The sequence below is a fragment of the Brassica napus genome, unplaced genomic scaffold (genome assembly GCF_020379485.1).
Source record: "Brassica napus cultivar Da-Ae unplaced genomic scaffold, Da-Ae ScsIHWf_867;HRSCAF=1232, whole genome shotgun sequence".
Taxonomy (NCBI): Eukaryota; Viridiplantae; Streptophyta; class Magnoliopsida; order Brassicales; family Brassicaceae; genus Brassica; species Brassica napus.
In genome coordinates this window covers 17,357-41,854 of record NW_026016906.1, presented here as the reverse complement: position 1 = coordinate 41,854, position 24,498 = coordinate 17,357, and the positions used below count along the sequence as shown (strand labels likewise).

The 24,498-nt window shown below is 35.7% G+C and overlaps 4 protein-coding genes and 1 non-coding gene across 6 annotated transcripts; 2 read left to right on the top strand and 3 right to left on the bottom strand.

Moving 5' to 3' along the window:
* Positions 1–24: 24 nt before the first annotated feature.
* Positions 25–186, bottom strand: LOC125606374. The gene has a single exon (XR_007337748.1). It is a non-coding gene; the product is annotated as a U1 spliceosomal RNA (small nuclear RNA).
* Positions 187–6,442: 6,256 nt separating this feature from the next.
* On the top strand, positions 6,443–9,757 carry LOC125606371 (probable protein phosphatase 2C 34). Of its 2 annotated transcripts, XM_048775431.1 has the most exons (6): positions 6,443–6,688; positions 7,578–7,858; positions 8,541–8,831; positions 8,919–9,036; positions 9,141–9,364; positions 9,435–9,757. In XM_048775431.1, the coding sequence occupies exons 2-6, from the start codon at positions 7,616–7,618 to the stop codon at positions 9,603–9,605; spliced, it is 1,047 nt and encodes a 348-aa protein (XP_048631388.1). In that variant the 5' UTR covers positions 6,443–6,688; positions 7,578–7,615; the 3' UTR covers positions 9,606–9,757. The 2 variants fall into 2 exon arrangements, with proteins under 2 accessions (XP_048631388.1, XP_048631387.1); XM_048775430.1 differs by having other exon boundaries at positions 6,460–7,858.
* A 217-nt stretch (positions 9,758–9,974) lies between these two features.
* LOC106382211 (phospholipase D zeta 2) lies at positions 9,975–15,750 on the bottom strand. The gene is made up of 16 exons (XM_048775429.1): positions 15,366–15,750; positions 15,140–15,241; positions 14,945–15,066; positions 14,630–14,771; positions 14,132–14,302; positions 13,499–13,900; positions 13,304–13,420; positions 13,091–13,230; positions 12,855–13,004; positions 12,630–12,786; positions 11,905–12,396; positions 11,675–11,821; positions 11,023–11,322; positions 10,805–10,936; positions 10,574–10,701; positions 9,975–10,479 (listed from the first exon to the last, which is right to left on the bottom strand). The coding sequence occupies exons 1-16, from the start codon at positions 15,570–15,572 to the stop codon at positions 10,245–10,247; spliced, it is 3,144 nt and encodes a 1,047-aa protein (XP_048631386.1). The 5' UTR covers positions 15,573–15,750; the 3' UTR covers positions 9,975–10,244.
* Positions 15,751–19,460: 3,710 nt separating this feature from the next.
* Positions 19,461–22,267, top strand: LOC125606369 (probable pectinesterase/pectinesterase inhibitor 21). The gene is made up of 2 exons (XM_048775427.1): positions 19,461–20,601; positions 21,203–22,267. The coding sequence occupies exons 1-2, from the start codon at positions 19,593–19,595 to the stop codon at positions 22,039–22,041; spliced, it is 1,848 nt and encodes a 615-aa protein (XP_048631384.1). The 5' UTR covers positions 19,461–19,592; the 3' UTR covers positions 22,042–22,267.
* Positions 22,268–22,296: 29 nt separating this feature from the next.
* Positions 22,297–23,569, bottom strand: LOC125606370 (60S ribosomal protein L18-2). The gene is made up of 5 exons (XM_048775428.1): positions 23,447–23,569; positions 23,260–23,349; positions 23,052–23,180; positions 22,770–22,952; positions 22,297–22,688 (listed from the first exon to the last, which is right to left on the bottom strand). The coding sequence occupies exons 1-5, from the start codon at positions 23,447–23,449 to the stop codon at positions 22,530–22,532; spliced, it is 564 nt and encodes a 187-aa protein (XP_048631385.1). The 5' UTR covers positions 23,450–23,569; the 3' UTR covers positions 22,297–22,529.
* Between the last annotated feature and the right edge of the window lie 929 nt (positions 23,570–24,498).

The following is a 24,498-nucleotide window of genomic DNA, read 5'->3' as shown; positions in this document are numbered from 1 at the left end:
ATGACAAATTTAATACTATGTATGGTAGGGGCTGCGCGAACGCAAACCCCCTCTGCCACAAATAATGACGTAAGCTCTTCCACTTGGGAAGACTTTAGGCTAAGCGCCCTTCCTCGGTGCAATGGAAGTCACTAGCCTAGGCCACTCGTCTTCTTGATCACGAGTCGACCCCGTCCAGGTAAGTGATTTGCTAGTACCCACGAGTGTTGTATTTATACTAAGATTCCGAAGGGTCCTTTGTAACTTGCAACCGATGTGGGACTTTGCTAAATCTCAAACTTTCCGCCGTTATTATTTCTTGAACGATGTGTCGGTTAAACCTGATCAATACGCGAAACGGCAAGTCCTTTGTCTAGAGGTTGGATTCTTTACTGGGCTGGACTCTTATGGGGCCCAAGTCCATTTCACTAATATAAAATGCGATGGAGATTTGGATCCGACTTATTTTTTCCACTTGAAACGTGATCCTTCTCCCCGCCTTATTTTACGCTCTATCTATTTACAATTTGCTTTTGGTTGGTTGGTTGGTTGGTTGGTTGGTTGCGAAAGTTCTTTTGATTTGGTTAGGAGTCGGGCTAGCTGAGAGAGCTCTCGTCTCAGTGACGGATAAACCTCGACGGCTTCTGGCGGCTATTGAACTTTTAAAAATAGTCCTTTAAATGGGCTCAATCTATTGGTTTTAGAAGTACATTCAGCTATTCGAAAAAGCCTCATAATAAATAGCTAAAGACTTTGCTGCGCGGATAATAAGGAATACTGTGTCGTTTATGAGATGGAATGGATCAGTGGCGGAGCTAGCCAAAGTGTTTACCGGATCAGTTTTAGAGTCAACATATATATTACATGGGTCAATAAGCCTATTTTACTATGTTTTCTCAGTTTTTTTCTGTTAAAACACAAGTAAAAAAAAAAATTTCCTTGATTTCACATGGGTACTGCAGTGGATTTCACAATGAACTACCTCTGCCACTGTAAAAACACATGGATTCACAATGAACTACCTCTGCCACTGTAACGGATTAAAGCGTGGGTTAGATGAAACTGATGTTGAATCATCACCCTGTCAACCTTTAGGTTACTATGGGCCCCTCCATTGTGGCCCCAATCTGTTATAACATTGACACCTTTCAAATGAAAGTGAAACTCCTTTTTATTCTCCATTTTTTTAATTATATTTATGTTTCTCTAATTAATGGAGTATACAACATATCTCACTTGTTTTTCTTCATACATATTCATTTTGGAGTGGCACGACCAATCATTGCCTGAGTTGATCTTAATCCAGATTTGAGGAAGATAATGCGCAATTAAATGATTATTCGGAGAAAGATAGATAGCCTTGTAATGATTGTAATTTTAATGCTTCTATATATCAACTGGATCATAAATTATGATCATTTTCTTACAACCAACCAATCAAAAGCTATTCACCACTAGATTCATCCCACTTTTTTAGCTCTCCTTTGTCCACGATACACGTATAATGATTATTGTTTTTTTTTTTTTGCTAAAGTATAATGATTATTGTTGGAAAATATTACTTGTAAAATAATTTATAAAAAATAAATTGTCTAACAATTCTAGAAACTGACCAAATAACAAAACTATTATGAAAATCTCAACTAGAAATAGCAGAAAGCGGTCAAACGTTGTGGTCTGAAAGTGGAATGGGAGGCCACGGCACACAAACAAAAAAAGTCCTTATCTGGTGCACCGTCCCACATGTGATGAGACTGTTAAAATGAATGGCATGGTCCTTTATTAGACTGTGGTCACTAGTGGACCCCCAATGAGGACCAAACTAATCAATATGGTTCTCACATGGATTTGAACTTTTATAATCAAACAACAGAATACTGTGCTATATGGTGTTCGTCACGTGGGAATATCGCGTCACTCACACGGTCACACCGAAAGTCCTCCTCCAAGATCGTCTGTTCCGGCACGTGCCATATGGTGTTTGTCACGTGGGAATATTGGTCTCTAACGAAATTCAATGTCTTCTTGTGGTTGGTTATTAGTTTTAAATTATTGAGGCAATGCAACCATTTTGTTTGCATCGTCGTCGCCGACACAATAATGTGTCATCGGACTTATAATCGATTGGGTCCCATGTGAAGACTAATGTCACATACGGGATACACCGTCATTTCACGGTGAACCACCCGGTCCGACTAACTGAGTTCTCTTGTGGGGAGGCTTCGTTTAGTACAGTTTTGTGTAAGTTGTGACGTTAAGGTTTTCTATTCGTTTGATACGAGTGAGCGTTCTGAGATTTTGGAGGTGTAAAAAGAGATTTTATATTGAAAACACTTTTGCAATTTTAAGAACTTATATATCTATGTAAATTATTTGGCTATAAACCAAAGAACTATAAACCAAAAGTTCCAGTTGGCTATTCTCAAGACCGCATTTGCGAGAGAGTATATGTTTTGATACCTTAGGAGGTTTGATACTAATGTTCAACCTGTTTAAGAGCAATATTATCGGGGGTTTCTTGTTTTTAGGTTCTAGTACATATTTGCGTATATATATACTATATATGTGTATGTAATCGTAGAGTTCTAAGTTTTACGGGAAACTCGACCGAAAATTTCTTAAGTATTTGTTATTTTCAGTATTAACCTGAAATTTCGGAATTTAGTTTTTTTTTTTTGCTAAACTGTTAATATCATTAAAAATAAAAAAAGAAACTTACAAAATGAAAGTTCTAAGGGAAATGTTTCATAGGCAAAAAAATAAAACATTTAAACATTACTACAACCGATCAAGGTAAACAAATGATACTCAGCTCAACCATTTGGACAGAAGGAATTTGAAGTTCCTATTGCCCCTTCTTCCCAAAATTATGAGTTTTATTTCATGGTCTATCATTCTGAAAACAACACTTGCAGGGTTGAAAGACTGGTTGTAGAGCGTATCATTTCGTTGCCGCCATATATGGTATACGGTAGCTTGGGCTACAATCTTCCTAAGCAGCGAAGGGGCTCTGGGTGATGAGCGTTTAATCCAAGATAAGAGTTCATTCCAATCATCGGAATTTAGTTTCATTTATGGTTTGTATAGGTTCGAGGTAGGTACAAACGTGGACCATTTGAATAAATTTCATGAAAAAATTAACCCTGTAACGTTTCTTTTCTACATACTCTAGAATCTTTGATTTATGTTAAACGTGTATGGTTATACGATCGACGGGGCTTTATTAAGTTTGCATGCGTCAAGACTCAAAACGACAAAACGCCAATTCTTTTTAAGCTGCTTTTTACCCATTACGGAAACAATTTTTTAGCATAATTGAGCTTTTATAACCCATGACGACGTGTTGGCTGCTCGAGCAAAGCATAGCGACAGCAGAACCAACAGTGAGCTTAAAGAAAGTTTAATTAAAATTATATAGATTGACGATCGTGATTTACTGATCACTAACGTGAAATGCAGGCTATTTGATAATTGATGTCTACAAAACTAACTAAAGCTAGTCATCCTAAACTAACACAGATTCAATATCACAGTATATACCCCACGATAAGCTATATTTAGATGTTCAAATCATAGCGCCCTAACGTTAGGAACAAAAACTCGATGTAACTTAACAAACCAATTACGGTAGTATTGTTGTTGAATACTTTTGTTGTTGTTTTTTTGACGACTGAAAACTTTTGTTCAAAGCTAATAATTTAGTTTCTTCCACCGTTACTTGTACCAAACACAAATTTCACACGAACATAAAACATTATTTTAAGCTTTTTTCTTTCACACACAATTTGTTGATTATCCTTTTTAACCAAGATGTTTCGAGTTTTAGTATATGGTATGATCCACTTCTTGGTTCTCCAATTTTCTTTTAGATTCAACAGAATCAGCTAACTTGCTCAAGATTACACACAAATATACTTGTTTGGGAAATAGTTTTGTTTTGGTTATAGTATGATCGGCGGTGCATTTATTGTAGAAGAGTTTTTATATACTGAAATGGAAATAAGTGATCAATTAAAACAGTCTAGTAAAATTGAAGACTATTATTTTTAGTAACAATTTTCCAACTATATTAATAATGTTTGATATCTTATAATCTTTGTCTCTCTCTATTTTATAATATGAAACTAGATTTTAACCCGCGCTTCAAAAGCGCGAGTTTTTTTCCGATTAAGAATATTGTTTGATATGAATTATTATTTTGGTTTTGATGTTCTGAAGTATATTATTAAATTATAAAGTGTTATTATATCGAAAAAATAAAAGAATTTTAGTTTAAAATTATATAATTTATCAAATAGTTTATTTTAGATTTTATATGTGTATTTTTATGTTACAACATCATCGTTACATTTTGTGTGTATTTTTAAGAATTATATTTGTTGAGTTGATGAGACAAAAAATTTATTTGGCAAATTTTGGGCTAATCTAATAGTATATATATTGTAAAAAATTTAATAGTTTTAGCAGTGTTTTCATACCCGAACCAAACCTACAGTCTCAGAAGTAAATCAGGTGATTCATATAAATCTGGTCTGAATTTTGTTAAAACCTTATATATAAAAATCTGATAAAAGTCGGTAAAAACGTAAAAACTATCATTAACCTGCTATTCAATATTGGTTGACCCGATAAAATCTCATATAAATTGGATGATATTTTTTCAAAACTCAATTCAAACTTTTGAATCAAGCTTTGAAGCACGGGGTTGATACTTTTTCGAAAGAGAAAAATCTTGTTTAACTTAGGTATTCCAAACCTAGTGAAGAGTTTATACCAATCTCAATGTGTTTAGTATATAATATATGATTGAATAACCCGCGGAAACCTGCAAGCTTGAAACTCAAATAATATAAATATTAATTCTGGACCTAATTATATTTGTAAATTTGTTTTGTTATTTAAATTGAATTACAGAAGTGGACTTGTATTTGAGCATCTTTTATACTAAACATTATTTGTTGCCAAAAAAAAATACTAATCATTATTTTGGATTTTAGTAATTGTGCTTCATAAGTAAAAATCAAGTCAACTTATTTTTTTTATAAAAACAAAGAGAGAGAATATGGAGCTATATTTTCAAAATTATTTGTATTTTTTAATTTTTCATAATATAGTTTAAGTGGTTGTATCTGAATTATAGTAAAAACTCAATTAAATAAGTTGGCCCGAAGATAATTTTTAACTAACTTCATATGCATTTTTTTCAAATTTGTTCAGTACTTATATGTTAATATCGTTTTTATGAACTGAAAATAATATAATATACTACTAAGTTTGATCGGTTCTATAGTAAAACATGATTTTGTGATAATTATTTATCATACTTCATTAACTCATTTTTTTAAAATACATGTATTACTTACCAGACTATTTTTATTCAAATAGCATGTATTATTTAATGGTGATATGCACCATACCATTCGTTTTATATATATATATAAATTTAAGAACTAAAATAAACATTATATAATATATATATATATATATATATATATATATATATATATATATATATATATATATATATATATGGTCACATACATAATAGATTAGTCTATGGACCTACGAGTTTATATATTATTGCATCAAAAAATGTTGGTTAGTAAATCGTATATGGGATATCAATAACTAAATGGATAAATTTATAATCAAGGGGTGAGATTTATAGAATGTAATATAGTAGTTACCATAAATATAGGAGTGACACACTTATAATATCTAAAGAAAATCAGAGAAATATATGAAAATATATTGTTAGGAGAAATTTAAGTAGGACCATGAAATTATTAATTCTTATGAAATAGTCCAAACAACCTTGTATAAGTAGATTTTTCAAGACTGCTTCTCTTTTAATAGAATAGATGTTTATTTTTTGCATATATTGGTGTTAATATACTGACAAAATTCAACATAACTTCAGTATGGACTTCATTATTGCTTTTAAAAAAATTTGTATATGTCAGATCATATTCTATAATGGTTTAAATGTGTTTCTCAAGAGTTTTTTTATTTTTATTTTCTTGATGCAATCATGTATCCTATCAATTTTGATGTTCTTGTCTTTAATAAACTATATTAAGTAACAGAAGTTTTAGACGGAAAAAAAGTATTTTCAACACTTAAACATCATTTATTATTTATATAATCACAATTAAGCCAATAACAAAATAGTATAATAGGTGGTCTAACAAATTATAGAAATCGAGGAACATTATTTAAATTAATACATCAGTTTCTTCTAAAACATCATTTATTAATACACACATAGTATTTTATTTTATAGTTGGAATCCATTTTTACTGAACACAATTTATGTGATGAAAAACGAATAAAATATTTCAGAATTTGCCAGATAATTTTGCCATTTATAGAATTTCGATCAGATAAATAGAGGATGTTTTATAGTATAAAAGTTTCAATAAGAAATTACAATTTATAAAAAAAGAGTTATAATATACAGACAAAAGACGATAGCTTGCTACGTCTCTGCCTTTATCTTGTTGCCACAAGAAAAATCAGAGGGGAATAGAGTGCCCCCAAGAAATAAATTAAAGGGATATCTAAACTTTTTTACATCATTAATAAATGGACTCTGGTGATTTCTGATTCGTGACTCTTCCTCTCTCTCTCTCTCTGCATTATTAGGTTTCTCTCCGGTTATATTGTGTCACTTTCTCCGAGCTTCCATCATCTCCCCCGTGTGTAATACGTCAGTTCCTCCTCCTCCTCCTCCTCATCTCTCTCTCTCTCTCTTCTCATTTCCATCATGCATTCTGAACTTGTTTTGATTTTTTTCGTACAGTTTGATTATATACTATGCACTTCGTTCTAATCACATTCTGGATATATTCTGGTCTCTGAATCTTGAATACATGAGGAGATAAACGAATATTTCTGATTTGTTTTTCTCTTCAGAAGTCCCTTTAATTACTTTATGAAGAGCTGATGTAACTCTTTAAGGAACCGATTATTTTCTTCCTCCTTAATTGTCTCTCAAATTTAAATATTTACTTTTACTAATTTGGAAGGCTAATTATTAAATACAAGCAAAGGGAGCAAAACCAGTGGGTTTGGCAGCAATCTTGTTTCACAAAAATAGTAAAATGGGCAAAGAGAATAATAAAGACAAAGTGCTTTTAAGATGTGAAGGTTTTATTGCTTATTTTCCTGGAAAAGTAAAAAAAAAAAAAAAGAGAAAATCCCAATCTTGCAACTTGGTTTATGTGTGTTAATAAGCTACAGGATATGTTTTTCTTATAAGATAAAACTCGATTTGGCTTCAAGTCTGATCACATTTCTCATATATTTCTTTATGAAGAAATCCATTTTCTTTTATCTAAGTTTTATCGTTCTAGAGAAACTTAGAACTTGTGTGATTGTCTCAGTGGAATTCCATGTCAGACATGAATATTCTATTACCATCTCTTGTCTTTTAACTGTTTTAAAAGTCCACATACTATCTTGTATCCCCTGTTTTTCCCCGGGAAAAAGAATCTCAAAAGCAAAGCTTAGTACTTTTAACACTATTTTAACTCCCTCTTGCTCTTTGATTTAATGCAACTATCTGAACCTCTATGTATATACCATACCACCCACAGGTTTCAAGATCATATGGTAGTTTCACCTTCTAGGCAAAATGGGGCATTTCTCTTCCATGTTCAACAGCTTAGCTAGATCGTTCTCGAACAAGAAAGACAATAACAATGGTAAAAGCAACGCGAAGGAAGCCGCAGATGAAATGGCGAGAGAGGCCAAGAAGAAGGCGATGATTCTGAAGTCCTCTGGTTGTGTTAATGCAGATGGATCCAATAACTTAGCCTCTGTTTTCTCCAGACGCGGTGAGAAAGGTGTCAATCAGGACTGTGCTATCGTCTGGGAGGTACATTATTACCTATCAATGCTGAATTATTTAGGTTTCTCAGTCTTTGGCGTTTACTTAGCGCGATTTTGTGGTCATTTTTTTGTATATTTAAGCATATTGATATCCAAATAATATTAATGCTGAATTATTCATGGTGAAACATTGATCTTCATCCCCAAAATTTTGAGAGATTATAATAGTAGAAATAGACACATAAATTATAAAAAAAATTAATTAAAATCTTTAGTAAATATTTAGAAGCCTTAAAATATCAGATCGGCCCTGCCAAAGATGTTAACTTACTCCTCTGTATCTAGGGATAACTTGCTCTTTGTGTGCTTTTGCGTCAAGATTGTTTTTGAATACTCCTCCGTGCCTAGGGTTTATCACCAGTACAAAGTTTCACAAGATTATCTGCGTTTAGGTTTGTCCCTAAGTTGTTTAGACTGCATGTTTTGTCTCTAGGGTTGTTATGGTTTTCCTTAAGATGAAGCATCTAAACAGAAGCTAGAGTCATACTCAAGACTGGCTCACTATGCAAGGTTCCCTAAATGTTACTAACCAAAAAATGTTGTTACGTATACAAGATTTTTAGCGTTTACGTTTGTTTCTAGCCCTTTCCAGCTGTGTTGTCTTCAAATGTTTTATTCATGTATATTTGTTCATAATGTATTTAGCATTTTTTGAATCTTAAAAACAGGGATTTGGATGTCAAGAAGAGATGATCTTCTGTGGGATATTCGATGGACACGGTCCCTGGGGTCATTTCGTGTCCAAACAAGTCAGAAACTCAATGCCTATATCTCTGCTCTGCAACTGGCAAGAGACTCTATCTCAGACTACATTAGTAGAACCCGAAACGGACCAGCGGTTCGCCATCTGGAAACACTTGTACCTCAAAACATGTGCAGATGTCGATCAAGAGCTTCAGCATCACCGAAAGATCGATACTTTCAATAGCGGTACAACCGCTCTAACCGTTGTGAGACAGGTAAAGAGACCATCAAGATTATAAAATATTGTAAAAAAACAGTTGCATGTTCGGTAATGAATGTTCTTAAATGGTTTGTTGCTACAGGGTGAAGTTATTTACGTAGCAAATGTTGGAGATTCACGTGCCGTACTGGCCACGGTATCAGAAGAAGGAAGTCTAACCGCAGTTCAGCTCACAGTCGATTTCAAACCAAACATACCACGTTAGTTCTATATACATTCTACCACTAGACCTAAACAGAACATGTAAATCTCAGTGGTTTTACTGAATCTTTACATTTTCATTTATATTTTTTTATGAAAACAGAGGAGGAGGAACGTATAATCGGATGCAACGGGCGAGTATTCTGCCTTGAAGACGAGCCAGGGGTCCACCGAGTGTGGCAACCAGAAGAGGAATCTCCAGGGCTGGCAATGTCGAGAGCATTCGGAGACTATTGTATTAAAGAGTACGGATTGGTCTCAGTTCCTGAAGTGACTCAAAGACATATCTCCACTAGAGACCAGTTTGTAATATTGGCCACTGATGGGGTAAGCTCAAAAAATGAGATATTATAAATTTTGTTTGCTTATTAATGATTTAAGTCATTTAATCTTTTAGGTATGGGATGTGATATCAAATGAAGAGGCTATAGACATTGTTTCCTCAACCGCAGAGCGGCCAAAGGCGGCTAAGCGGCTGGTGGAGCAAGCAGTTAAGGCGTGGAATAAGAAGAGACGTGGAATAGCAATGGATGATATCTCAGCCGTTTGCCTCTTCTTCCATTCTTAGTCATTGTCATCATCTCTAACGCAACATGTTAAGTTATTAACCCTGCCACAACCTGTAAGTAGGTAATGGTTTTGGGACCTAGAAAATGTTGTTGTCATGTAAATAGACTTTCACAAGATCGCACTGAAACTCGTAAAAATAAGTTACTCCCTTCCCTCCGTTTCATTTAGTTGTCATTTTGAACTTAGGCATACACATATTAAGAAAATATTTAATTTCACATATTTACTAAATAAAAACATCATTGCCAATACAGCTAACCACATTTTAACTAATAAAAAATAGATTAAAATATAAAATCAATAAATTTTGTAATAAAATTATAAAACGATACTTATTTTGAACAAAAATTTAACTCTACAAGACAACTAAACTGAAACAGATAAAGATGTATTGTACAGCTTAAAGATAGATAGTCACACAAATAAGTTTTTTATTCTTCTATATAACATACACACCTTCTCAAACCTAAGAAACAATCAAAAGAAATGATCTCATTACCTGTGTATCTATATAACTAACTTCTCTATACATATGAAAACGTGTGAGACTTTTTAGCCATCTAATATAGTTTTCAGTAACCGGATTAGTCTCCTATTAACCCAATCAGGATAAAGAGGCATGTCCAATAAATAGTGATTAGTGGAAGACTTGAGGAGCAGTGTAGAACTCAGTTTCTACGAAACCCGGCCTGAGATCTTCTTCATTACACATGAAATGTAATGGGAAACATACGAGGTGCCCTCTTGTTTCCTTCAGCATCTCCCACGAGTCGCTGTCGCACGGTTTTAGCTTTTCAGGTGCAATGCCAAGGTCGATCGTCGTATGACCTAACTTGTCTTTACAAAGAGCCACATTGTGTCTCAATGCAGCTCTGTGATAAGGAGGATAAATCAAAATCATATAAGCATACATTTCTATTATCTCTCTGTAGATATTAAAGCTCATAGAAGGTAAGAAGTACGAACTTTGAACGTATATTTTCATTAGGTATGCAAGAGAAGACTTTGTCGTAGATGTCAGTGTTCCTCTTAGCCGTGGCCATCCACAAGTCTTGGTATGTTGCATCTTTTATTGGATCTTCAATCATTTTCACCTGAACATCAAAATAAGATTTAATATCTTAGAAAATATTAATAAGTTAAACAAAACAATTACTATTAAGTTAATGAGTGGAAATACTAAAAAGTCCGAATTACCTTTCCGGGTTGAAGACCAAGATGCTCCGACCAAAGTGAACATCTGAGACTATACGAGAACTTCCCCGCCATCCACTTCACTCCATTCATCGAAGATTCAACGAACTCTTTGTCTTCAATCACAACTCCTATCTGAAAAACATTATTATTTCAAAATGATTGCAAAACCTTTTTTTTGTTTGTTAAACAAAGAATCAAACTGAGAGTTGTGGAAGTACCTCAGAATCTCGTGACCCTAGTAAGCTCCTATCGTTAATATTAGAAGAACCAATCACAGCAATCCGGTCATCAACAATCAGTAGCTTGCTATGCACGTAAATCTGGCTAGTGGCAATAGGACCGTCCTCGAACAACCGTCCGTACGACCTCAGACCATAGAAGGAGATGTAGTCTTGCGTCTTGGGACCAAGCAAAGCTTTAAGGTTGTATAGAATCGAAGTTCTGTCTCTGGAGATCGAACGGTATTGCCAATGCATCAGTGCTCGAACCGTAGCTGCTCCAAACTCATCAATGCCTCCCTGTTTAATGATAAGTTACAAAAAAAAAGATAGAGAATGATATATATAGTGCTTTTATTCGGTTAAGAACTCCCTCCTTTTCAAAACTGTATGATTTGAAGTTTTTACCCATACTAAAAAAATATAATAAATTTTCATTTTAAATAAATTATTTTTTTTGGAATTAACTGTTTCTCACAATTTTAGCCAATAAAAATTCAATCAATCCAATTTTTTTTTTTCGAGTTTACAATTAATTTACCATTATTCTCTAATAAAAATGCATTAAAATGTACTCCATCTTTTAAAAAACATGGATCAATTTAAAATTGAGGGAGTATATGTGAATGTGATACGAAGAACCATACTGTACCTGAAATCCAGGGAGGAGCGGTATAACGATCACGACACGGAAGCACTTGTTCTCCTCATGAGCCTTCAGAATGCGTCTGTATAAGGCTTCAGAAACGCGGTTCAGGATCGTGTCATCTTTCTCTAGCCCAGAGATGAAGAATTGGTTCTGTTAAACCAGAAGATTAGTTCAATCTGAAGATTAAGAAATTTAATATTAAAATATTTGAATGATGAGTTCATATTACATACCTCTATGTAGATAAAATGTTCAGCGTTTTCGATGAGTGAACAGTATGCTTGATGAATGCTATCTTCAGGTTGGTTAGTACCAGCTGACCATTGGCTAACACTTCTGATGATCTGACACTTGCAATCACTTTGCTTCCCTATCTGCCACCACCACTCGTTCACAGTCTCATCCCTATCGCTTTCCTCTGAAGTTTCTCCAGGATATTCATCTCGACCATCGAGGGCTTGTCTTGAACCTCTTTCAAACTTAATATCTCCTATAGTGGCGAAATCCGCATCGGTTTCTTGTGGGAGAAGCAAAGGAATGTCTTGAGGAGGTGAGGCAGATGAGAATGAGTCTTGTCTGGATAGAACAACAGGTTTGTTAGGGTCTTCCTCTGGTTTAGCTGTTGAGATAATATCGATCTCTCTAGTTCCCAAGTAGTGAGGAAGAACCATGTGGTGATGAGGCATCAGCAATGGAATCGTCTGTTCATTAGGTGCCTTGTTTCTCTAATCAAAACAAAAAAAAAAACAAAACATAATCAAAACCTTATAAAACAAAACACAACTGCTGAAAAAATGATATCTCTACAATACATTTACACAATGTTCAAGAAATCTTTAATCATTAACTACGAGCTCATGTATACTACTTATCGGATTTATTTTAAAAATCGTTTTGGGTAGGATCGAGTTTCCGCCTAGATGGGCACATTGACCGATTTTTAGAACCGTGCATTTACCTTAGAGTGGTTCCACCTCTGGACGAAATGTCTAGCCACATCGCGACAAGGCGGTCCCCAGAGAGCACAGTGAACCTCATGCCACGGCATTCTAGGGTATTTTCTACGGTCTAGCTCGTCTTTCATCGTTTCTTCCCATGAGTTTGGTTCAGACTCTCTGGCAATACATATAACAATTTGTCAGAAACATGATTCCTTTTGTTAAATAAGGTTCAGGAAAGTTACCTAGGGTTATAATAATCTTTTCCTGGCCATATATGAGGAGGGCAATCTCCAACTTTGTGTTCAGCTGTATCGTACCGGCCGAAACAGAGATCTAACCCTCCAATGAAGCAGACTTGGTAATCTACAATCACTATCTTGTCATGGTGGGACCTGAAAAAAGCCATAAAAATTCAACTTTAATTAGTTGCGTAGCTAAGAAGTTACAACAATCTGAGGGTTTTGGTTATTACTGTTACCAGAGGTAAATTCCAGTGGACAGATGGTCTGGATAACGAAGAACTTTCACGTTCTTGTGAATGTTTTGAAGCCTTTTCTTGCTGTACATGCTATTGATTTTCAGCGCGATTTGAACTTCTTTATACATAAGAATATAAATCTGCAACAAAGTTTAAATTGTTCTATGTTAGAGTTTATAAAAAACCAGATATGTAATATTGTTAAAGCATTACCTTAACGCCCTGTTTTGCTTTCGTCTCCAGCAAGGCATCTAGCCGCAAAGACGGATGATCTTGAAACGGGCGTTTGAGATATAGCTCCGGGCATAACCACCAACCCGTGATAAATATCTACAGATGAAGTTTATATTTAGACTTTACTCAAACTCTATATATAATCATGTGGTTGGATTCTTAATCAGTGGTTACCTCTGATGTAGCGTTTTGGATTGCAAAAGCAATCGCTTCAAACGCAGTGTGGCCATCCACGAACCACTGAGCTTGGCTTCCATCTGATGTCAACCCTCTAGGCGGCGCAAACGAACCAAACCTATGTGGATTGTAGGAACCAGCCTCGTCCACGGCCTTAACCCACTCTTTGACTTTCCTGCAGCTTGTAGTTCTCAGCCTCACGGTTCTGTCACCACTTGTAACCTTAAAGCCAAAACGCAACGGGTTGCGTTCCTTCACCTGTTCAGCCAAACGCGGTTGCTCGGGTGACTCTTTTGTACCTTGGAAACCTAATGAGTCGAACACCATTATATCTAGAAGTTTTCCACTGAACGGATCTTCAAGTAATGCCAAGAAGCCAGGTTTTAGAACCGCCCAAACCTGTAAAACATTCTAAATATATTAGAAGTCATTTCTCCAAGAAAGAAAAGTTCAGATACTTTACACAAACCATGTCCGAACCAGAGCCGAATCTAAGATTTTGGGGACTATAAACATTTCTCAAGAAGTGTTAAAAAAAAAACTTTTTTCATAATTTGAAGACATATGTCTATGTAAAAAATCTCTAAAAATTTAGAGACTAATGCGAATGTTTCATTGGACCGAACCTACCTTTGCCCAACTATTACCAAAGCAGCCTAGACACTGAGAAGGAAGACAGCATCGGCCACCATCAGACCCGGGGACTTCCCTCAGGTGTTTCACTGTGACATACCCTTCTTTCATCTTTGAACCGTACTCTCTAGCAAACGAGAGTCTAGATACTTCCAGGAACTTGCAGACCTGTGGATACATATTGAGTGTGACGCAAGAAAAAGAAAACCTAGAAAAGTCAACTGGAATAAAATGATGTGGAATGGTTGATTTCATTAATTCCACATATTTTTTAACATTTACTATGAATGGAATAGAATAGTATTTCTATCAATCTCACAAGTAAATAGATAACATACAAAGATACCTATTCCATAACAATTTGATCAATGAATGAATAGAATGAACATTTCATTTTTCTGTATTCCATTCATAGCATTCCATTTATTTTTACTCCACCAATTCCATATTATTACCAGTTACAGCCACATTTATTGCTAGAGATAAAACTCAAACCTCTTTGGAGTTAACAATGTCCAAGTTCCCTAGAAACAGATTCAAGTAGCCCTTCATTGCGGCTCTCCCACGGTCTACAACTGTCTCTGATCGGCCTATCGTTGGACGGATGATTGATAACGCTGCACGGGAAGGAACATTCCTGAACAACATAGGGATCTAATGTTTCAGAACTTTAAACAAAACATCGGTCATCAATTGTTAGTCGTCTAATTAACAAACGCGAAAATGTATTCGTAGGAGAATTAGTCTGGACCCTTCTATAATCCCGAGATATCCAAGTTAATCTAAAAAAAGAACAGAGTAATAATGTACCTGTTCTTGACACTATCTTCAGTGTAGTGCAGAGGAAGAGCACCATCGTCTGGTTCTTCGTCGTCTTGTACAACTGATCCTTGCATATCAAAGATCCCCAAGCTATGCAACCATTCTCTAACCTATCCAAAACAATAATTTTCAAGTTTCAAGAATTTGTTTGTTAAAAAATCTGCAAAGCCTAAACATACTGACATGTTCTTGCTTGTCGTGGAGTTCTTCAATGATCAAACGTTTCTTCAAAGCAAAGTGTAGGTAAAGAACTTGAGAAGCTTTCTTTTGTAATGTCCACTTGAACTAAAACATATTACCAAAAACAAAACAGAGGATTAACAATTAATACATAACATAAACCCTAATAACAATTTAATAATGCAAACTACAAGTCTACATTGCGAAACATGTAAGTACAAGCGTATACCTGTTTATACTGAAGCTCCAAGGTGTAAGAAAGAAGCAAAGGGCTAAAATCAGTCGTGTCTGGTCTCGAGACAGAGACGATCTTAGCCTTCGGAAGCTCTTCGAATATCTGACTTCCGCCGGTAAGACAATTCGCCGTCGCCGCCGTTCTTCTGATGACGCCGTCGGATTTAACGCCGTTAGTGGCGAGAAGTTTCTCCGTCGACATAGCTAAATATCCTCCTCCTCACCGTCGCCTCTTAGCACGATGGCATGTCCGAGATTCCAGTAATCAGAGTAATTCAGATTTAATGCAAATAGACAGGATATATAGGGTACAGTTTAAGGTTTTTAAATATGTCTGGCACAAGTAGTATATTCAACGGCGAAGGAGGGGTGGTTCCGTCACGTTAGGTTTTAATGAATATAGATGATGACAGGTATGACTATTGCCACGTGTACGCTGAGGATTGATGGTATATGCTTACTTCCGTCTACCTCTTGCCGTGTATTTTTTGCAAAATGGTTAGCAACATTACGTCGTTTCCAAGTTGGACAAGAGCTCCAAGGTTTCATTGTCTTAGACAAAGTAGCATAATGACTATTTTACCCTAAGACTTTGCCTTGCAAAAGTAACTCCGAAATTTCTGTGTATATCTAAGCGGTTTACACTAATTGTTTTGTATTTCTTATAAGCAATTTACATTATTTATAACCGAATTATTCAATACTATAAAGTATAATTAATCTAATCTACAGCTGTAGGCTGTTAATCATAAGTGAAACTATAGTACGTCTACTTTCTCTTAGCATCCCATTTGAAATACGTTTATGTATTTGTTGGTAAAATACTAAAATCTAACATGTATAATGATTTGGTAGCGAGGGAGAATTTGGTCTTTTAGTTGATACAAGAGTTTCTGTTGTGCGAAGTATATGCCATGCAAGCATCAAACGACAAGAATATCCCTATTTTTGTGCTTTACCAGATCAGAATATTCCCCTCAAAAGCTTATTCAATCCATATATGTGATTAGACAAGGAAATGATTGTGTATCGGCCTACACTTTTGTTCATTTAATTATTGATGACAAACAAAATACTTGTATGATTAAGAAAATTCTGTCTGACCTTATTTGCATAAGAGTAATTCTTGGGTTCACCCCCTAAGGTGAACCTCTAGGTTTACCAATCAATAAGATTTCATTATTTCAAATTTGATATTTTCAAAAAAAAGAAACAAAATATTGTCAAGTTATATTATGTTTTTAAAATAAAAAGGTAAAAAAAATAATAGTTACAAAAAAAAAGTTTTTTTTAAAAAAAATATTGTTAACGTCATCAGCAAAATACTAAACCCTAAATCCTAATCCCTAAACCCTAAATTCTAATCCCTAAACCCTAAATCCAAAACCCTAAACCCTTGGATAAATCCTAAACCCTTGGGTAAATCCTAAATCCTTGGATAAATCATAAACTCTAAATCAAAAACACTGAACACAAAAATCATAAACCCTTGAATGTTTTAGCGTTTAGAGATTAGGATTTAGGGTTTCGGATTTAGGGTTTAGGGATTAGAATTTAGGGTTTAGGGATTAGGATTTAGGGTTTAGTATTTTGCTGACGACGTTAACAATATTTTTTAAAAAAAAACTTTTTTTTTGTAACTATTATTTTTTTTACCTTTTTATTTTAAAAACATAATATAACTTGACAATATTTTGTTTCCTTTTTTAGAAGATATCAAATTTGAAATAATGAAATCCTATTGGTTGGTGAACCTAGAGGTTCACCCTTTGATCAAAAAAAAAAAAAGAGGTTCACCTTAGGGGGTGAACCCAAGAATTACTCTTGCATAAAAAGTAATAAACACTTAATTAATTATAACGTATACGCATCAACATTTACAGTAAAGAGACTTAAATTAGCATTCATTATCAAGCGATCAACCTGCAGTTTTTTTTTTTTTTTTTTTTTTTTTGACAGCGATCAACCTGCAGTATAAAACGACGACATGGGAAGTACAGAACCATCACTTTCATTTCATGTTAGTAAAGTAAAATTTCACTTTCATCATCCAAATATTGATAATGAAAAGCATCAAACAATTTTGTAAGAATAACTGTAGATGATTTAGCAAAAAAAAGAAGAATAACTGTAGATGATTATTCCAAAACAGAATAATAATAGGGTTGGGCACTTCGGTTATTTTATCGGTTTGGTTAGTTCGGTTCTAGAATTTTTCCAGCTGAAGTAAACTATAGTTAGTTTGGTTTGGATCGATTTCGGTTCGGTTATGTTCGGTTATGTTTGGTTCAGTTTATATTTGGTTTGGTTTGTATTCGATTTGGTTTGTATTTCGGTTCGGTTCATATTCGGTTTGTAAACCATAAACGTATGGTTGTCATGAAATAATCGCGTTGGTCATAATAAAAAATTAAGTATGTAAATTAAATTCAGTATAAAACCAAAATAAAAACCTTTTAAAAAGTTACAAATATAGTTTATAACTTTATAAGAATTCAATCAAACCAAAATTAACTAAATAAAATAAAAAAAAAAAACAAATTTTGTTGTCTCTTATAGCATTAAGAATTAAAAAAAACCTGCAATGAATCATTTTCCATGTGATATCATCAAAAAAACCTGCAACAAATCAATAATTAGTATATGTTATATTAGGATTTCTTCCGTGCAAAAGGAAATTATGTGGGCTTAATCTTAGGATTTTAATATCTTGATATTATTAATATTTTTAGTTTAAATAACTATTAAAACACTTCGGTTTATCGGTTCGGTTTAAACCGAACTGAACTGAACCGTTCGGGTTGGAAAAATCTTCAACCGAATCATTTGAAATGGACTTCGGTTTGGTTCGAATAGGTTTCGGTTCGGTCAGTTCGGTTAGATCGGTTCGGTTCGGTTTTTTTGCTCACCCCTAAATAATAATGTCATAATAGCAAACATTCTTTAGTAGTAGTATGTACACCAGAATTAAAGTTCGGAAAACTGAAGCCAACTTTTAATGGGCTAATACTTCCCAATTTGGGCCTTGAAACAACTAATGAAAAGCTCTACAAACTCATAAACCGTTTCAAACAAAGTATATCTTCATTCTGATTGCTCTGAGTATGTGCTGTAGGGACTTGGGATTCAAACCTTTGTCTATATGGAGATCCACAAGCTGCGGTTATATGAAACTATGCATTTTCTGGTTTACCTTAAGACGAGAAACTTCACAAGATTGCTTGAGTTGCATAGACTAGGCTGTTTGTTCTTGAAGAATAATAGATGTCAACAAATATCGTTTTGAAGACATTGTATCATGCAGTTTAAGAACAGCGGACCAGGTTCAGAATTAAAGATAACAGATAGCTCCATGATCTATGTGAAAGTGTTTTGTAATCAAAATTAGAAAGAAAGTAATATATAAGATCAATGGCATTGGTACATGTTGACATAAAATTAAAGATAGCAGTAGCTCCTTTAAGTTGACTAATTAAGTCTTCCTAATCATCTATATAGTCAAGAACCAAACACAAATTTTCAATGCAGTGAAAACATATATACCTTTTCCACTTTCAGTTTCTTCCTAAGAAACATTCATACACATTATTCTATACAAATACATACGACTATATATACATCTAAATCATGTGCACATATGATATGTTTAAAATCTCACATTGATTCTAGAATATAAAACAGAACAAATGACATGACCTCAAATAAAAAACATCTGTGTAAAAGAGTTTGAATAGCAATGAGTAGGCTATTCAACACGATTGAGACACTGATTATTCTGGTTAGAACATCAACAAACAAACAAACAAACAAAAACGAGGAATAAGATTTAATTATTTTCTCAATTTAGAAACTTTGACGAAACAGAGAAGACAATAAACTAATCTTTATCTTTTTCAACAGTTTCTCACTAGCCGTATTTCCCGCCAAACCTCATAAAACAGAGCAACACTTATAACCAACTCTTAATTTGTCGTTTCAGTTATAAAAAAATGCCATCACGACAATTATGTGAACAGATGCACACTTCCAAGGACGCTACGTAACCTTCAAAGGATGAGTCCATAAAACTCACAATCCCATTTTCTCGAAAAAGAACAACGAACAGCTCTAATATTTTTAAACAAAACATCTTCAGAGCTGTTCAAGTTCAACAACAGTTTGATAAAATATAATCCAACAATCAAAAGAACATTTACTGTAAGCAAAAAAAAAAAACAAGGATATGTCGTACAGGTACGACGATGATTCCAAGAAGAAGAGGAGGTACGCTGTTATTTTAATCTCCTCCGTTCTGCTCATCTCAATGATCGTCGCCGTTACCATCAGCCTCAACAAGAACGAAGCAAACGGCGACTCTAAAAGTAACGGAGAGCTAGCCGCTTCCGTCAAGGCCGTTAAGGACGTATGCGCACCAACGGATTACAAAAAGACATGCGAAGACACTCTTCTCAAGAATGGTCACAACACAACCGATCCAATGGAGTTGGTTAAAACCGCGTTTAGCGTCACGATGAAGCAGATCACCGACGCTGCCAAGAAGTCGCAGACCATGATGGACCTTCAGAAGGATCCGAGGACGAGGATGGCTCTTGATCAGTGCAAGGAGCTGATGGACTACGCCTTGGGAGAGCTCAGCAACTCTTTCGAGGAGCTAGGGAAGTTCGAGTTCCATTTGCTCGACGAGGCTTTGATCAATCTTAGGATTTGGCTCAGCGCGGCGATAAGCCACGAGGAGACTTGCCTCGAAGGGTTTCAAGGGACACAAGGGAAAGCCGGAGAGACAATGAAGAAGGCCTTGAAAACAGCTATCGAGCTGACCCACAATGGGCTAGCGATCATCAGCGAGATGTCGAGTTTTGTCGGACAAATGGGGATTCCCGAGCTGAACAGTAGAAGGCTTCTGTCTCAAGATATCCCCTCGTGGGTGGACCAGAGAGGGAGGAGCCTCTTGCAGGCTGCTGAGGGGTATTCGGATGCGAAGGCTGATATTGTGGTGGCTCAGGACGGGAGCGGTCAGTATACAACGATCAACGACGCGATGAAGTTCGTTCCCAAGAAGAAGAATACAACCTTTGTGGTTCACATTAAGGCTGGAGTCTACAAGGAGTATGTGCAAGTCAACAAGAGCATGACTCACCTTGTGTTCATCGGTGATGGTCCTGACAAAACCATCATCTCCGGTAGCAAGAATTACAAGGACGGTATCACTACCTATCGTACTGCCACTGTTGGTAAGATATATATCTAATCTAATGTTCTTAAAATCGATCTAATCAATGATTTCTTATAAATCTCCTACTTACGGCATAACTATTTCTTGAACTAGCCTTTGGCATTGCGGATATCAGTTCGGTTTGCGTATTTGGGTATTGGATAGGAGTCTAGAGGATCCAATTAGTATATTTGCAATTTTCGGTTCTTCAAATATTGATATAAATATCCAAAAAATACCCGAGAATAGTTTGATACCTTATTTTTCGGATATACTTTTTTGGTTCGCGTAATAACTAGCCAAAATATCCGAAAAAGACTGAAATAACAAAAAAAATTTGGATTATTTTAGATATTTCGGACAAAAAATGGATAGTTTCTAGTAATTCAGATATTTTTGGATAGTTTTCATAGATTTTAAAATTATTTTGGGTATATGTTCTTGGTTCGTTTATTTTGGATATAGAAATGTATAAATTGTTCAGATAATAAAGGGTTTGGTCCAATTCCGGTTTTGGTTCGTTCTGGTTTTTTCTGCGCATGCCTATCTTGAACATTGTATATACTTGATTATTTGTACTTAGAAGTCATATATGTTAATGCATGTAATGGTTATTGCAGCCATCATTGGAGACTACTTCATTGCCAAGAACATAGGGTTTGTAAACACTGCCGGTGCCATCAAACATCAAGCCGTTGCGGTTAGGGTTCAGTCAGACGAGTCCATATTTTTTAACTGTAGATTCGATGGTTACCAAGACACGCTCTACGCTCACTCCCACCGTCAATTCTACCGAGATTGCACCATCTCTGGCACCATTGATTTCCTCTTTGGAGACGCAGCTGCTGTATTCCAGAACTGTACTTTATTGGTGAGGAAGCCACTCCCGAACCAGGCGTGCCCTATCACAGCTCATGGTCGTAAAGACGCGAGGGAGTCAACTGGATTTGTGTTCCAAGGTTGCACTATTGCTGGCGAACCGGATTACTTGGCAGTCAAGGAAACTAGCAAAGCCTATTTAGGAAGGCCGTGGAAGGAGTACTCGAGAACTATTATTATGAACACTTTTATTCCTGATTTTATTCAACCCCAAGGATGGCAACCGTGGCTTGGAAACTTCGGTCTTGACACATTGTTCTACTCTGAAGTACAGAACATTGGACCTGGAGCAGCCCTTGCAGGCAGGGTTACTTGGCCTGGAATCAAGACACTGAGCGATGAGGAGATTCTCAGTTTCACACCTGATCAGTACATCCAAGGTGATGTTTGGGTTCCGGGCAAAGGTGTACCGTACACTCCTGGCCTCTTGGCTGCTGACCCCAACGCTGCAACCACTACCCCTAGCGGCTCGGCTGCTCCAGATTTCTCTTCTTTCCCGGACACAAGTGGTGCTGGCTCGGTTTCTCCAGCAGCTGCCCCGGAAGGTTCTACCAAGAGAACCATGGTTTTAACTGACTAAAAGAATCGGTTAAGTTGCAATATAATTTGTTTTTTCTTACGTTAATTAAAGACAACCTGGAAACAAACAAATTTTCACAATTGTTGGGATTAATGTTTAGCCTTGAAGCTCATGTTTAATATCCGCAATACATTAAAGATGTCGTTTACAAAACTTAATTGTAATAACCATTATGTAAAATTTAATCCATTAGTATGTAATATGCGCTAGCTGCTATTTTTTTATTCACTTATTTAATTTTAAAAGAAATTAAACTATGCAAATCAAAATGTTTGTGTTTGAGTGTGCAATATGAACCAAGAAACAAAACCTAAAGTCAGTTTGGTTTGTATCCATGGTGCAGCACAATGTGCAATAAGTACACAATTAATCCAGTAGAGACAATCTTAAAATATTGTCTGAAAATGGCAACAAAAGACACGATTCTATAACAAAAGTCAAGAAGCAACAACACTCTAGAAACAAGTTCAAAGACGCAGACAATGTCCTTAAACCTTGAATCCACGGCTCTTCCTCTTTCCTCTGGCCTTCTCGAACTTCCTTCCCTTGGACCGAACATAAGGCTTGGAGTGACTGTGTGGCACACCAGGAGCAGGACCAAAATGCTTCACAGCTTCACGTGAGTTCTTAGGTCCTCTAAGAAGAACCTAACACACAATAAGAATCAAAAGGTTAATCATATTATCATCACAAGGGAAGTTAAAAATGGAGGTAGAGAGAAATATTACAGTGTTCTGTCCCAAAGGAGCTCTGAGAGCAAGCTGGTCAAAGGTTAAGCATTCACCACCAGCTTTCTCAATGCGAGCTCTGGCTCTCTCCGTGAACCTCAAGGCAGTAACCTTGATAGCTGGGATCTCGTGTACCCTCAAATCATCGGTTATGGTTCCAACCAAGACAGCAATCTTATCTTCCTATCATATCCATCAAGATGACAGAATATCATGACCTAGGAGACTAACTTGTACACCAAGTAACAGAGAGATACGAGTGTTTTCAAACGAAATTGGAACCTTGCCAGTCATGAACTCGACGAGTCTGGAGAGAGAGAGAGGAGCTTTGTTGACTTTGCTCATGAAAAGCCTCTTCAGAATCACTGCATTGAACTTGCTCTGTGTTCTCCTTACCAGAAACCTGTAAAGCTGCAATATTTTCAAAACAGATAAGAACCTCTTTCAATCTAAAAAAAAAGGGACAAAAGATCACTGTTAAAGTTCTGACCTTGACGGTAAGCTTGAGGTAGACATCGTCGGACTTAGGAGCTGTCCTTTTGGTCTTCTTGCTCTTACCTCCAGCAATCAAATCAATTCCCTGCAAACACATTGAATTGATCTCATAATCAACATTTGAAGCAAGATACAAGAGAGGCAATTCAGAAACGGAGATTGACTCAGACAGAGAAAAGTACCATTATGGCCTCCCTGGGGATGTGGTGGTGCCGCCGCGGTCGAAGATTCTGCAAGAGAGTGATGAATCTAAGCTTTGATTTTGTAGGGTTTTCTATTTCCACTATGGGCCCAAAACTCTTAGCCCAATATAGGTTTTAATTTCTTTTAATATTTGGACTTAAGTTGATGCCCAATAAGCTAAACTATTGTTTTTTTTTTTAATTTAGTTTTTACAGACGGTGGAACATTATATGCACATATGACATAGTACCCCCAGAGGCTTATCTTATCTTAACCATAAAACCGAACTTTCCCAAAGATGTGGTTACTCGCCCGACAATAGGTTACATAAATAAAATCATTAATAGTGGAGTAAATGTAAGGAGACTACTCTCTTTGACCAGCTCCAATGAGAGTCCTCCACGTCTCATTTTCTTTATGGCTAGATCTTCCCATCACTGTCTGTGGAACCGTCCTAGATCAGACTAACTTCGGTTCTTGAATGTCATTTACTACTAGTCCTGAAACCTATCACAGAAAGAACCAAGTATCTTCCTTTCCAAGCATCTTAAGATGTAATAAACGAATAGGATAAGAACGCTACCCAGTGAGAAGAACTTGAACAAGAAGAGCAGCACTTTGGTCAAACGCGCTTGTCTTAGCTCATTTACAATCTCACGTGTCTTGCATGAATAAAAAAGCATTTGTTGTATAAAACTATCACATAGTAGCCAAAAAGTGGTGAACTCTAAGGTTTCTTACAGAGGGAAGTAGGAGGGAAAAGAAATGCTTTGTGTCACACACATCTATCTGAAATATAATATACGTGATGAGTCCATGCAAGGATTGGACTAAAATCATGCCAGCAGATTCAGACATTTCATGCAACTGATGATCACATAAAGTTTCCACAGATAAAACGTCAACATTGCCTAATACTTTTTTTCTAGTACGGAGGAAGACAATGAATCTGCTTCTTCATTCATAGAGAAGACAACTAGACAAGGTAGCTATGATCAGCAATCATCACACAAAAAAAAGAAGAAAATGCTTTACATGTATGAGATAAATA

What these genes read in the sequence shown, in the direction of transcription:
- LOC125606371 (XM_048775431.1), top strand. Translation starts at nt 7,616, where the DNA reads ATGGGGCATTTCTCTTCCATGTTCAACAGCTTAGCTAGATCGTTCTCG. An exon ending in ACTGTGCTATCGTCTGGGAG is followed by an intron (nt 7,859 to 8,540) that starts GTACATTATTAC and finishes TCTTAAAAACAG; the next exon opens with GGATTTGGATGTCAAGAAGA. An exon ending in TAATATTGGCCACTGATGGG is followed by an intron (nt 9,365 to 9,434) that starts GTAAGCTCAAAA and finishes TTAATCTTTTAG; the next exon opens with GTATGGGATGTGATATCAAA.
- LOC106382211 (XM_048775429.1), bottom strand. Translation starts at nt 15,572, where the DNA reads ATGTCGACGGAGAAACTTCTCGCCACTAACGGCGTTAAATCCGACGGC. An exon ending in ACATTGTTAACTCCAAAGAG is followed by an intron (nt 14,303 to 14,629) that starts GTTTGAGTTTTA and finishes ATGTATCCACAG; the next exon opens with GTCTGCAAGTTCCTGGAAGT. An exon ending in AGAGGTGGAACCACTCTAAG is followed by an intron (nt 12,397 to 12,629) that starts GTAAATGCACGG and finishes TGTTTTGATTAG; the next exon opens with AGAAACAAGGCACCTAATGA.
- LOC125606369 (XM_048775427.1), top strand. Translation starts at nt 19,593, where the DNA reads ATGTCGTACAGGTACGACGATGATTCCAAGAAGAAGAGGAGGTACGCT. An exon ending in CTATCGTACTGCCACTGTTG is followed by an intron (nt 20,602 to 21,202) that starts GTAAGATATATA and finishes TGGTTATTGCAG; the next exon opens with CCATCATTGGAGACTACTTC.
- LOC125606370 (XM_048775428.1), bottom strand. An exon ending in ACCTCAAGCTTACCGTCAAG is followed by an intron (nt 23,181 to 23,259) that starts GTCAGAACTTTA and finishes AAAATATTGCAG; the next exon opens with CTTTACAGGTTTCTGGTAAG. An exon ending in CTCCTTTGGGACAGAACACT is followed by an intron (nt 22,689 to 22,769) that starts GTAATATTTCTC and finishes ATTGTGTGTTAG; the next exon opens with GTTCTTCTTAGAGGACCTAA.